At 43.0% G+C, this 14,485-nt stretch overlaps 1 protein-coding gene across 2 annotated transcripts in view; it reads left to right on the top strand.

Annotated features, from left to right (window-relative positions):
- Window positions 1-12,190: 12,190 nt before the first annotated feature.
- The window catches only part of ROR1 (receptor tyrosine kinase like orphan receptor 1), a 389,042-nt gene continuing 386,747 nt past the window's right edge, over window positions 12,191-14,485 (top strand). Inside the window, exon 1 of one of the 2 annotated variants that reach the window (XM_026497919.4) lies at window positions 12,191-12,771. In XM_026497919.4, coding sequence (XP_026353704.3) covers window positions 12,681-12,771 — 91 coding nt within the window. In that variant the 5' untranslated portion in view covers window positions 12,191-12,680. The remainder of the gene's footprint in view (window positions 12,772-14,485) is intronic. The other variant, XM_057310603.1, reaches the window with a different exon arrangement.

The following is a 14,485-nucleotide window of genomic DNA, read 5'->3' as shown; positions in this document are numbered from 1 at the left end:
ATAAGATTCATTTTTTTTTTCCCCAGCACAGTTTGTAAGATTTTTTTTGTCATTGAATTACATTGGTGCCTTTGTAAAGAGAATAAATCAATTGTCAGTGTATAGGTGAACTTATTTCTGGACTCTCTTCTTATTCATTGATATATTTTTCTGCCTTTATGCCATATTTACAGTATTTTTTCCAACCCACAAGCATGATATAGCATTTCATTTATTTAGATCATCTTTAATTTCTCTCGATAATATGTTGTAGTTTTTCAGTGCATAGGTCTTTTTGTTTCTTTTGTTAAATTTATTCATAGATTCTTTGTGTACTTTGATGCTATTATAAATGGAATTTATTTTAAAATTTAATTTCCAATTATTTGTTGCTAATATATAGACATACAATGGATTTTTGTACATTGGTCATGTGTACTGAGACCTTACTAAATTCACGTACCAAATTTAGTAGTAGGGTTCTAAAAATTGTTGTTGCTTCTTTTGGGTTGCCTCCAAACAAAGACAATTTTATTTTTTTCCCAATATTTATGCCTTTTATTGATCTTTCTTGCTTCATGACACTGGCAAACACATTAATGTGATATTGAATAGAAAGGTGAGAATGTACATCCTTGCCTTGTCTCCCACATTAATGGAAACATGTTTAATATTGCACCATTAATCATGATGTTAGCTATAGGTTTTCCTTAGACACATTTTATTGGATTGAGGAGGTTCTCTTTTATTTCTCGCTTTATATTTCTTTTAAAATCATAAATGTGTGTTGGATTTTTTTCAAATGCTCTTTTTCCTTAAATACTGAGCTCATTTAATGATCTTATCTTTAAATCTGTTAATTACATTAATTAGATTTGTGAATTACATTATTTTAGAATGTCAGAGCAACCTTGCATTACCGGGATAAACCCAACTTGGTCACAATGTATTATCCTTTTTATATTATTGAATTTAATTTGCTAATATTTTGTTAAAGAGTTTTGTCTCTAGTTCATGAGAAATATTGGTTTGAATATTTCTTTCCTTGACATATCTTTGAGAAGGTTTTGTTATTAAGGTCATGTAGCTTATAAAATGAGTTATGCAGTGGTCTTTTTTCTCTCTTCCTCCATTTTTTAGGAAGTTTATGTAGTATTGGTGTTATTTCTTCCTTAAATGTTTAATAGAATTCACCTATAAAGCTATCTAGGCTAAGGGTTTTCTTTGTGGAGGGTTTTAAATTAGAAATTCAGTTTTCTTTCATAGGCACACAGCTATCTAAATCTATCAGTTGTGTTAGGTTGTGTTATTCAAAAAATTCATTCATTTCATCAGCATTGTTTAATCTGTTGGCGTGAAGTTGTTCATAATGCCCCATCATAATAGCTCCATCCTTTAATGTATGTAAGATCTGATCTTGATGTTGGTTAACTTGTGGAGTCTTTTCTCTTATTTATTTTTTTTAAGATTTTATTTTCAAGCAATCTCTACATCCAACTTGGGGCTCGAATTTACAACCCCCAGATCAAGAGTTGCACCCTTTATGAACTGAGTCAGCCAGACACCCTATATTTCCTCTTATTTTTATTGATCAGTATCACTAGCAATTTATCAATTGTACTAATATTTTCAAAGAACTAACTTTTGACTTTATTGGTTTTCTCCATTATTTGTCCTCTGTTTCACTGAATTTTTTTTTTATCCTTATTACTTTCTTCTGCTTACTTTGGGCTTATTTTGGTCTTTCTTTTCTAGCTTCCTAATGTGGAAGCTTAGATCATGATTTTAGATCTTCTTGCTTTCTAATATAAATATTTAAAGTTATGAATGTCCTCTTTACATATGAATTTCCTCTTTTAGGGAAATTCCCCCAATTTTTTGTACTTTCCTTGTGCTTTCCTTGTCATTTAGTGCAACGTATTTTCTAATTTCCTTGTGAGTTTTTCTTTGATCCCAAGGTTATTAAAACTGTTAATTCTCAAATTTCTATGGGTTTTCTACATATATTTTATTATTAATTTCTAACTTACTTGACTTGTAGTCAGAGAATATACTCTATGGTTTCAATATTTTGATTTATTCAGACTTATTTTATTGCTCAGCATATGGTCTTTCTTTATGAATGTTCTGTAAGTGCTTAAAAAATGTGTATACTTCAGTTAACGGATATAGTGTTCCATAAACATCTACTAAATAAGCTGGTTGATAGTGTTCAAATTTTTATATTCTTACTAATTATGTATTTTCTTTTTTTTTTTAAGATTTTATTTATTTATTTGAGAGAGAAAGAGACAGCCAGTGAGAGAGGGAACACAAGCAGGGGGAGTGAGAAAGGAAGAAGCAGGCTCATAGCGGAGGAACCTGATGTGGGGCTCGATCCCAGAACGCCAGGATCACACCCTGAACTGAAGGCAGAGGCTTAATGACTGAGCCACCCAGGCGCCCCTATGTATTTTCTTTTTGTATCAGTTACTAAGAGACAGGAGTTCAAGACTCCAACTAGGATTGTTCATTTTCTATTCTCCTTCTACTTTTGTTAATTATTGCTTCCCATATGCTTTTAAACTCTGTTTGCCATTTAGGAACATATACACATATACACACAAAAATTTAGGATTTTTATGTGTTTTTGATGAATTGGCTCTGTTGTCATTAGGAAATACCCCTCTTTGGGGCGCCTGGGTGGCTCAGTCGTTGGGCATCTGCCTTCAGCTCAGGGCGTGATCCTGGCAGTCTGGGATCGAGCCCCACATCAGGCTTCTCTGCTAGGAGCCTGCTTCCTCCTCTCCCACTCCCCCTGCTTGTGTTCCCTCTCTCGCTGGCCGTCTCTCTCTCTGTCAAATAAATGAATAAAAAGTCTTAAAAAAGAAAAAAGGAAATACCCCTTTTTATCTCTAGCAATACTCTTTGTTTTGAAGACTATTTTGTCTGATAATAGGAAAGTCCTACCAGTTTTTTTAAAGTTACTGTTTGTGTGGTGTATCTTTTTTATGTTTTTGCTTTCAATCTGTGCTTTTATATTTCACATTTTATGTTTCAGCAAATAGGAAATTTGTGCTTCTCCCTCTTCCTAACCTTGGACGTTGCCTCCGTAGAAGGAACTCTCCCACTAGGCTCACAATAAGAGTCCTATTAGGGGAGATTGGGTGGCTCAGTCAGTCAAGCATCTGCCTTCAGCTCAGATCATGATCTTGGGGTCCTGGGATCGAGCTCCGTGTCAGGCTCCCTGCTCAGCAGGGAATCTGCTTCTCCCTCTCCCTCTGCCCCTCGCCACTCTTCTCATTCTCTCTCTCTCTCTCTCTCTCTCTCTCTCTCTCTCTCAATTAAGTAAATAAAAATCTTTTTTTTTTCTTAAAAGAGCCCTATTAAATTTTAAGCTGCTGTCTAATTACTTTGGATTCCTCATGCCAAGAGACCATTAGGAAAGTACAGAAGCTATGATCCTAGGAGGAGTAATAGGCCCTGATAATCAGAAAGAGGATGCTGTTTTTTGAAAGCATATACGTTTTTACTGCACATGGCATGGCCATGCAGAACTCTAGCCATCTATACTATTGTCCTACTGAAGGTTGCCATTAAGTCTATAAAACATCTTTTCCTGCCATAGACATCCTCCAATAACATATGGTCTCCTGGGTCATATGGGCCCAAGCAGCAGGGACACTTGCACCCCACGTGGTTCTGCAGAAGAGCTCTTTCTTTTATATAGTTGCTGCACTGTTGTAGGAACCTTCTTCCTGATGATCTGGCCTGTCACTTAGTCAGTTGAATTCTGGTCAGAACACTGGTCCTGTTCTAGAACCTGGGTTAGGTACCATGAATATTTACTGGGGGAGCTGCCCTCTGCCTCCTAATCATCCATCTTTGATTTCTTTTGACTGGGTGTTTAACAGTGCCCTTGGTTGGCTGCCCATGCATCTTGCTTCTAGGGATACTGCGTTGTATTAAACATCTCCATCACTCTGTGCGCCAGGCTTCCCTGATTGCCCCTCCAGCCGCACTGCTCACCACAATAATTGTGTCAATGTGGTGTCTTCAGTGAAGCACTTCCAGTTCCCTGTCTTATAACAGCATCTCTTGCTCTGGCCTGCAGAGGAGTGCCAGCACTGAGCGTATCAGTGAGGCTGGTGTCCTAACATCCATCCCCTTTCCCATACCTACCCCTTGGTTTTAATTCTTTCTTTCAATATTTATCTTCATGATCTTACATAACATATAGCTACAACTTGATATTTCAGTTTTTAATCATTGTCTATTGACTGTCCACTATGAACTATGAGCTCTCTTTCACAATCACCAGCACCAGCACCATTACCATACACTTCCCATCCTCTCACTCTTCCATCATAATCGACTATATTTGTGGCTAGATTCATTGTTTGCAATATTATGCCTATGCAGTTGCTAGCTACAGTTAAACCATGCAGCATACTATGTTTATTTTTCCTTTTTGTACACATTTTTGTAATCCATGAAGTAATAATTGTTTATATTTTTGTTTACTTAGTTTTATATATGTCTATCACCAATTCATCTCAAATTTCCTCAAAAGCAAAAGTTTCTCCTAGGCCTAAATCCACCTAAGAGTCTATCATATGGTGCTTTTTCTCTGAGTCTTAAAACCTCTTCCAGTCTTGGCTAATTTCCTCTAATCAGTTATTCAGTTTTTCTCCTGGAATATGCCTACATTGTCATCCTGCAAATTCCTTTCTTCTCTCTTTTTCCTGGATTCCATGTGTTCTTTTTTCTGTTTACGTCCTGAATAACTGATATATATCCGCTGATAGTATCCTTAGAGAGGGTGTGTGGCAGGCTGAGTAACGGCTCCCTGAAGATCTTCATGTCCTAATCCCCAGAACATAGCAAAAGGGACTTTACACATGTGAGTACGTTAAGGATTTTGTGATGAGATTATCCTGGATTATCCAAATGTGTCCTATGTAATCACGGGGTCCTTATAAGAGAGGAGTCGTGAGTGTGGAAACACAGTGAGATCTGAAAAATGCTACACCCACTGGCTTTGAAGATGGAGGAAGGGGCCATGAATCAGGGAATGTAAAGCATGGAGCTCTAGAGGCTGGAAAAAACATACTCTCCCGTAGAGTCTCCAGAAAGAATTAGCCCTGCTGACACCTTGACTTTAGCCCAGTACAACTGACTTTTTACTTCTGGCCTACCAAACTAAGAGAATAAATGTGTATTGTTTTTCATAGGAAACTAACACAGACTGTGTGGGAGATACTTTTTTAATATGTATTTATTTAGTTATTTTAAAGATTCTATTTATTTATTTGTCAGAGAGAGAGGGAGCACAAGCAGGGAGAGCAGCAGGCAGAGGGAGAAGCAGGCTCCCTGCTGAGCAAGAAGCCAATGGGGGACTGGATCCCAGAACCCTGGGATCATGACCTGAACCTAAGGCAGCCGCTTAACCGCTTAACCGACTGAGTCCCCCAGGCGTCCTGGAGAGAGAGAATCTTAAGCAGCCTCCACGCCCAGCACTGGAGCCCGACATGGGAGCCCAACATGGGGCTCGATCTCAGGACCCTGAGATCATGACCTAAGAGAAACCAAAAGTTGGATGCTTAATGGACTGAGCCACCAAGGTGCCCCTCTACAATGAGTTTTAACATATGTATACACCTATGAAACCATCACCACATTCAAGATCATAAATATATCCATCACTTCCATGCCATGTCCTTATGCCTGTTTGTTATCCGTCCTTTCATTTCTCTGTTCCCAGATAAACAGTGATCTGCTTTTTGTCACTATTGATTAATTTGCACTTTCTAGAATTTTATATAAATGAAATCATGTAGTATGTATTCTTTACAAAAGATCTCTCTTCTTTTACTCGGCATAATTATTTTTATATTCATCCATGTTATTATGTGTATTAATAACATTCCTTTTATTGACGAGTAGTGTTTCATTGTCTGAGCACATTGGAGTTTATCCATCCACCTGTTGGTGGACGTTTGGGTTGTTTCCAATTTTTGGCCATTACAAATAAAGCTGCTATAAATTTTCATGTGAAATTTTTTGGGGCTGGGAAACTATTTGATCCAGTTGTTTTCTTTTATAGATGAGAAAAGTGAGGTTCAGAGAGGTCAGATGACTTCCTCAAGGGCATATAAGATCCATGACAAAGCTTGGATATCAATGCAATTCTCTCAATCATCAATAAATTGTTTTTACTCACTTGACTATATCATTCATATTGACATGACTTGGGTTAATTAATTCAGGAACTGTTTACTTAGCGTCTATTAAACTTTTGGGGCACCTGGATGGCTCAGTTGGTTAAGCATCTATCTTTGGTTCAGGTCATGATCCCAGGGTCCTGGGAGCCACTTCTGGGGCCAGCTGCTTGGTAGCGAACCTGCTTTTCCCTCTCCCTCTCCCTCTGCTTCTCCCCCTGCTTGTGCTGTCTCACTCTCTCCTCTCTCTCAAATAAATAAGTAAAATCTTAAAAAAAAATAAACAAATAGACTTTCATTAGTTACATAGAATAAGAATAGTTAGGGTGCTTCACTAGTATATTGGTTCAGTTTTACTAATTTTAATATGTTTTCTGGGGCCACCTGGCTGGCTCAGTCAGAGGAGCATGTGATTCTTAATCTCAGGGTCATGAGTTCTAGCCCCACGTTGGGCATAGAGATTACTTAAAACAAAACAAAACAAAACGCTTTTCTGTAGTATTTTCTCAGACCTATGCTATGTGAAAATGAGTCTGTATTTTTTTATGACTCTGACTGAGATGACATCCAAAGCAACATTTTAGGAAGGAGTTTTATTACCTCTACTTGAGGAGGCTCCGTTAATTGCCTGGAACAAAGACTGTTCTTGATGACCTCTTTCCTTGATACTCACAATATGTTCCATTCTAAATATTTCAATAAAAAACACATTTTAAGTTTAAAACATGATCATTGTATTCAGAGCACAGGATTGTGTAAGTCCCTGAATTGGGAGCCGAGTCTGTAAAATATAACCATCGTAAATGTGTGCTAGTAGAGTACATTCAACGATATAAGATCAGTTGTGTGAGTCTAGTTCATGATGGTGCTGAGAACAGACATGTTTGCTGCAGTAGGCTTGAGCGGACTAGAGATGGGGAGACCTAGAATTAAACCTTCCCACTGGGACTGGGTCAGATATCAGGTAATGGGTGGGTGTCAGATCCAGCAGACACAATCCAGAGCCCAGGGGGTTTGGATGACAATTGTGCTATAACCGATGTGTTGAGTGAGAGTCCTCTGAATAAGGTACTCCAAAAGGAGAAGGGAAGAATTTGTCAGTGCTCATCTAATCAGGTCTGGGAGCCAGAGTGACCTGATTTTGGTGCAATCGTACCTGTTGTCCGATGGAAACCGGTATAGAGAAGAAAAGTGTATCTAATTACTTAAAAAAAAAAAAAAAGCCTCTAAGACTATCCAATGCCCTTTATTCAGGTTCTTTGTTCATTAAAACTCCTTTTCCTTGATTTGCTCCATGTGAAAGTCTTTGTATGGACATTGGTTTTGATTTGTCTTGGGTAAATACCTATAAGTGGAATAGCTGGATCATGTGGTAGATATAGGTTTAGCTTTTAACTATAAAACTGCTTTCCACGGTGATTGTATATTCCATTACATTTCCATCAGCAATGTATGAAAGTTCTACTGGCTTCGCACCCTTGTCAACACTTGATATGGTTCATCTTTTTAACTTTAGCTACGCTAGTAAGTATGTAGTAATATCTCATTATGGTTTCAGTTTACATTTCCTTGATTATTAACGATGTTGAAAATCTTTTCATGTATTTATTTGCCATCTATATTTCTACTTTAGTGGTGTTTGTTCACATATTTTGCTCATTTAAAAAATTAGATTTTGGGGGGCACCTGGGTGGTTCAGTCATTAAACATCTACCTTCAGCTCAGGTCGTGATCCCGGGGTCCTGGGATCGAGCCCTGCATCTGGCTCCCTGCCCTGCGGGTGGCCTGTTTCTCCTTCTCCCACTCCCCCTGCTTATGGTCCCTCTCTTGCTGTCTCTCTGTCAAGTAAATACAATCTTTTTAAAAAAAGTTAGATTTTTGTCTTCTTATCATTGATAGTAAGAGCTCTTTGTATATGCTAGATGCAAGTCTCTAATTGGACATATGTTTTGCAAATATTTTACCTCAATGGCTTACTTTTTATTTTCATAACAGTGTCTTTTGAAAAGCAAAAGGTTTTAACTTTGAAGAACTCAGATTCATCAATTTTTTTCTTTTGTAGTTCATGGCTTTTGTTTCTTCTTTAATAAATCTTCACTAAACCCAAGATCACAAAGATTTTCTCCTATGTTTTCTTTCAGAAGTTTAATAGACTGTACCATCTTGGTATTGGTTTTACTAAAAAACCCCTATTTTTCTTGAATTTCTTGTTTATGAACTTCTGATGATGATACTAGATTGAGGAGATGTTACACGCACACATGGCAGCAGAGACAGATAGCATGGACAAGAAGGCACATGGACCATAGCAGTGAAGCCAATTTGTTTTTTATCATCTCTTTTACCCACTTTTGCCTGTGAAGCTAATGGAAAAAAATGTATGAAATCAAGATTGTACTAGAAATCCAGGCTGAATGATCACCAAATTTATGCCTCTCTTGCACCCCATAATATAGAGGTTTGGAGAAAAAAAGAATAATAAGCAACAATTTATTGAATAGGTGCCATGCCAAATACTGTGTTGAGAACTTTATATTCAAGGTGTAATGTATATATCTTATACTTAAAATGACTTTATATGGTTGTTCTATTATTATCTCTTCTTTCTTTTCACGTGAGAAGATTGTATCATAAAGAAGTAAAATACCTTATTCAGGTCATCAAGCCAGGTCTATCTAATGCTAGAGCCTATGTTCTTAGTCACCAATAATAATAGCTAATAAATATTGGCTGCTTACCGTGTGATGTACACTGTGCTAAACCCTTTACAAGTATTAACTAATTTTTAAAAAAATTTTAAAGTATGAACTAATTTAACCTTTAGAACAAAGCTAGATAGTAGGTATGACTACGACGCCTTTTTTACAGATGAGGAAACTGACGTACTAGACTCCAGTTGTCACAGCTACTAAGAGCAAAGTCAGGATTTGAATGCCTGTGATCTGGCTCTTGAGTCTTCACCTGTAACCATCATGCTACTCCGTTTCTGCAGGAAGAATAATTGATGGCTGTATTTGTTGGGTAAGTCAAGCAAATGTCCCTCTCCAACAACTTTTCCAAATGTAAGGTAGTTTCTTTTACACGCCCTTGGCACCTGCCCTCAATGACTTGTCCCTCTCCTGTTCCTTCTCCATCTTCCAACCATGACTTACCCTGGCTGTGGTGTCCGTGGTGAGAATAAATAGAGCCCTGTGTATGCTGGTGGGAGAGGCCAGGGGTGATGGCTGCCTCCCTAAGCAGCGAGAGCCTCCGGAGGTGCTGTAGAGCCTGGGCTAGGACCCTCTAAAGAGAGTGCCTCCTCTTGGAGGCTTTAATCCATTTGTATCCACCACTGGCTTGGTTAAGGGAGAGGGCAGGGCCATAAAAAACCCATAAGATGAACCTACGGATTGCTTGTAGTTTTTCCAACGTCCCGCCACTTAAGTATTGTGCAGAGAGAGTTGGGACTTGGGCTTGAGTCCTACCTTTTTACCTTAATGCTTGTGACTTTGGGCAAGTTTCTTGACCTCATTTCACTTTAGTGTCTTTGTTTGTAAAAGACAGAGGCAAGACTGACTTCATAGGCATTTTGATGGTCTAAGTAAGCTCTTGTATGTAAATAATAATATAATAACATCAAACATTTATTAGTGCCCAGTCTGTGTGTGATACTCATGAAAGCACTTTCTGTAAGTTAACTCATTTAAAGTTCATAACAGTATGGAACAGGTACTATTATTATCATCACTATTTTACAGATGAAAGACCAGACCACAGAGGGACTGAGGTATTTGTCCACAGTCACTCAGCAAAGATCAGAAAAACTGCAGCGTGAGCCTTAGCAGCCTGGCCCTAAGCACTGGCATTTACTGAGCTTGCACAAATATGTCCTTTGTCCTTTAAAAAACAAACCAAAACAAAACAGAAGGAGCCTTTTCTAACCGGTTCTTTGGGAACTGGTGTGTTATAGCTAAACTTCAAGCGATGCCGGCTGCCGGAGGAAGTGCTTCCCCAGGTCTGCACTGGTTGACGGAGGTTCCAGTTTGGCTCTGACCAGCTGTGTGACCTTGGGCAAGGAAGTTCCACCCCCCTCCCCCGAGTCCCATGTTTCTCTTTTATAAAATGTTGAGGGGGGTATACTAGTTAATTTCCAAGGGCTGTTGCAGTCGTCACATTCCTCACGTCTATGATTCTGTGATTAAGTTCCTGGAAGGTTTAAGTACTGATAAAAGTGCCATTAAGTTCTGTATACTCAGCCCTCGCGGCCGTCTGTTACCTAAGATACCTGGGACAAGCAGCTGTGGGGTGGGGGTGGGGGCAGGGTGGGTAGACAGGAAAGGCTCCTTGTCTGGCAACTGTGTGTTGTACTGTAGACCAGGGGAGACTGTGCACCAAAGCGCCGTGTCCCCGAGTTTCCTCTAATTCCGGGCCGTGGTATATTGAGACTGACCATCAAAGACCGTTTCCTAACAAGAGAACCTTGTGCAGTAAGTTCCTCAGGCAAGTGACCAGATATCTGAGACAGGATTGAATGGGTCTCGGGCAGAGAAACTTGGAGGACAGACCTATTTGGGCCATGAACTGGTTGACCCAGGGCCTTTCTGTCTATCATTCCTTGACCTCAGGTCAGAGTGATAGAAAGGGGGAAAGCTACCAAGGCAGCTGGGGACACTCTTGCCCTGAAGTATTGGAGATGAATAAGTGACAGTTTGTGCCACATGGGTTAGTCATTCACCTGCCTGAAGGCAGAGGGCTGCGAGTCTAGAGTCTATGACCTGCTGGACATACTTTGGGCTACAAGGCCCTTGCCCTCCATATGGTGACTGCTCATTATAAAATCCTAAAGCAGGGTTCTTCGAGGAGACTGCCGCAGCAGTGATGACCACCGCCACCGACCCAGTGCTTGTTCTCTGCCAGATTCTGGCCAAGAACTTTTAGCTCTGTCATAGTAAAGACACTGAATCTTAGCTTGGCCACCCATTGTCTGCATGGCTGCTAGCAAGCCAGGTACTCTCTTTTTGCATTTCAATTTCTGAAACTGTAATATGGGGATAAATCTATGTAAAAGTACACAGAGTCATAAAAATTTGTAATGACTTTTAAAAAAATGTCAGTGAAAGATTTATGAACAAATGCACGCAAAGCACTAGGCAAACAGGAAGTATTCAGTAAGTGAGTACCACAGACTGGGTTTTTGGTATTCCTCTAAGGCAACACCGACTCTGTCCCTATGGCTCTAGGATCTGCAGAGCCTAAAGCAGGGCCTGGAGCACAGCAGGTACTCACCACTTCATATGGCCAAGGGGCCTCTCCACAGGGAAAGTCAAACTGTCATATGAGTTTTTATGTATCACAAAATTCATAACACTTAAGCAGGAGACAACAGACAAAACATGCTGTTAGTAGAAGACTTTAATGACCCCCTTGGCCCATGGTAGAGCAGCTGGACAAAAAAATATGCAAAGATACAGAAGGCCTAAGTAAAATGAATGTAAAGAAGATCAAATTGCGATAGTCAGCAATCTCCACATTCTGAAGATAGAAAAACACCTTCTTTCAAGAGGCGGTGGGACATTGACAAAAACTGACCACAGAGAATTCCTCAACACATCTCCAAAAGGAAGCGGTACAGATGACATTGATTTCAGTACAACGAAACTAGGAATTAAAGACAAAATGGGAAAACATAAATCAGTAGGGTCAAAGGGGAAATCAAAAGGGAAACTGGTATCAGTTAAGTGTTCTCTTACCCAGAAGCACACAGCTAACAGTGGCAGAGCTGAGACTGCTAGAATCTGGGTCTCCTAACGGAGAGTTTCAGCCACGGACTGGTTTGCGAGTCAGGACCAGTCTTCCGGAGCCTCGGCTTCGGCCTCTGTCAAATGGCCTCGCGGGCCCCTAGGTCCGGCAGCGGGTTTGAGGCGCGGTGGGGGAAGGGGGGGTGGGTTTGCCGGAGGCGCGGGAGCTACAAGGTTCTGGGAAGTCAGGGAGGGTGCGGGTGTCTGGAGACGGCAGCAGAGGGCGCTGGGTCGCCGGCCTGGGCCCGAGGCTGCCATTGGTCGGGCTCCGGCGCCGGGCTGGAGAGTTGGTGGAAAGTGACAAGTTGAGGGAGGCTGAGAGCCAGAGAGCGAGCGCGCAGAGCGGGTGGAGCCGCCGCAGAGGGAGCCCCGGGACGGCAGCCCCCGGGCGTAGGGCGCGCTCTTCTCCGAGTCCAAGCTGAGGGCGGCGGGGCAGACTCCCCTTCCGCGAAGGCGACACCGACAGCCCAGGACTGACCGGCCGGCGGAGGCGAGGCTGCAGTCGGAGGGCTGAGGAGGGACCCGCGTGCGTGCGGGGTCCAGAGGCGGCCGGGCGGAGCGAGGGAGCAGGTTAGAGGGACAAAGAACTTTGCAGACGCCCCCGGCATCCTGCGGGGAGAGCGGCCGGAACGAGGTGGCCGGGACCCCGGGCAGAGCCCGTGGATGTTCTGCGCGCGGCCTGGGAGCCGCCGTCGCCGCCGCCGCCGCCGCCGCGAGAGGAGGAATGCACCGGCCGCGCCGCCGCGGGGCGCGCCGGCCGCTCCTGGCGCTGCTGGCCGCGCTGCTGCTGGCTGCGCGCGGGGCCGCTGCCCAAGGTAAGAGGCGCATCCGCGGTGTCCGGGGCCCGCCCGGCGCAGGGCAGCTGGGAAACCCAGCGACCGCCGGGGGCAGGGCGGCCAGAGAACCGTCGGGGGTCTAGCAAACGCGGCTCCGGGCGCCGGGGAGGCGGGCGAGGATTTGCTCCGGGAGCCCCGCTGCGGTCCGGGGGTGCGCCCGGGGGCTTCCTCCTCGGCGCCCAGCAGCAGTTGTCAGCGCTGACAGGAAGCGTGGAGGGGTCGGGGGGCGTGGGACGATGGGGGCATTTGCGTGCCTTTGGTCCCCCTGTCTGTCGCTGGGCCCCTAAAGCGCCCTGACGGGTGTTCAGGCAAGTCTGCGGAGCCCCCGAGTAGCGGCTGTCCCGGAAGGCGAGGTCCGGGAGGGAGTTTGTATTTTCAGTGGTGCCTGCGAGAGCCCCGGCTGTCCGCAGACCGACCCAAACAAAAGCCCTGGCCTCCCGAGGCTCGGGCGGCCTCACGGATCCGCCGCCCCCCGGCTCTCCTGCCTCTGGAGGCTCACGGTGGAGGCCACAACGTGTGCGCTGCCGCCGTCGCCGCCACTTTGTGCAAAATGTGCTGTCACAGGCGGCCTGCTGCTCCAGAGTGCTCTGAGCGTGCACGTGTGTGTGCGTGTGTGTGTGTGTTACACGCAAGGGGGGGGGAAAGCCATCTAATGCATACTTGATTTTGGTAATCTCCAAAGACAATTGCAACAGTTAGAGAAAGACTCCACCGAAAGCCCGAGCGTCTTAGTTCGCTGCGGGAAGCTTGGATCCTTGCTGCGTCTGAGCCGGTACACAATGAGAGGGAAGAGCCCGGCTGCGCCTGTGGAGACAACCGATTCATTCTTTGGAGGTTGGAGGGGGAAAGTTGATTAAAGTCTCTGGGGTCTTGGGCCTCACTTTTAACATGCATCCCTTGAGGGGGTGCTGGAGTCCCTGGATTCTGCCCTCCCCCACTCCCAGCCCAAACCGGTGCAGATAAATAGGTTTCTGCTCTTTTATCATGCATCTTTCATTTTTAAGCTAGCTCTGTGCTTTGGAAAAGACAAGACTTTGGGCTATTTAGCAGTTGAGGGGAAAAGATCTATTCACTACTTAGAGTATGACTACAGAGTAAGTTTTTACTAAAATCTAGCTCGTAATTTTCGTGGTAGGAACACACTCTGGAAGGAAGTTGTGTGTGAATTTTGATTTCTTAGAGTTGAGTTTGGGGAAGTGAGAACCACATTGTCTGAGAAATATTCTGAAATTGATCCCGTAGTGTGGTCGTGGTAATCTGGAGGCTCCTTGGGGTAAATACAGCTCCTAATTGTAATTAAGATGTACATCAGCAGGGAGTGCACCTTCCTGATGAAAAATACTAATGAAATGTAAACAGCTTGGTCTCATGGATGTTTGCTTCCTTCAGGGATGCCAAACATCTGGCCCCATGCCACAACACCTGGGTGAAAAGTAAAAACTGGGCCATGCTGCCTAAACCACGGAAACATCCTTCTTAGGTCAAGTTGCCCTGCAAATTGTGGTGGAGATAATCAGGGAAGGGCTCTTGATTGATTTGGTTATATCCTCTCTAGACTTCTTTTACTTCTATATAACCTTTCAACAGTGGTTGCTTTTGGATCATGGAGGTGGAGTGGGGAGGAGTGGACCTTTCTTTGGTCACCTGCCTTTACATAAATGTCCATGCAATGATTTTGCTGAGTGTAAGACAA

This window comes from Ursus arctos, unplaced genomic scaffold (genome assembly GCF_023065955.2).
Source record: "Ursus arctos isolate Adak ecotype North America unplaced genomic scaffold, UrsArc2.0 scaffold_12, whole genome shotgun sequence".
NCBI classification, from domain to species: Eukaryota; Metazoa; Chordata; class Mammalia; order Carnivora; family Ursidae; genus Ursus; species Ursus arctos.
This window is presented reverse-complemented; position numbering and strand designations above follow the sequence as displayed.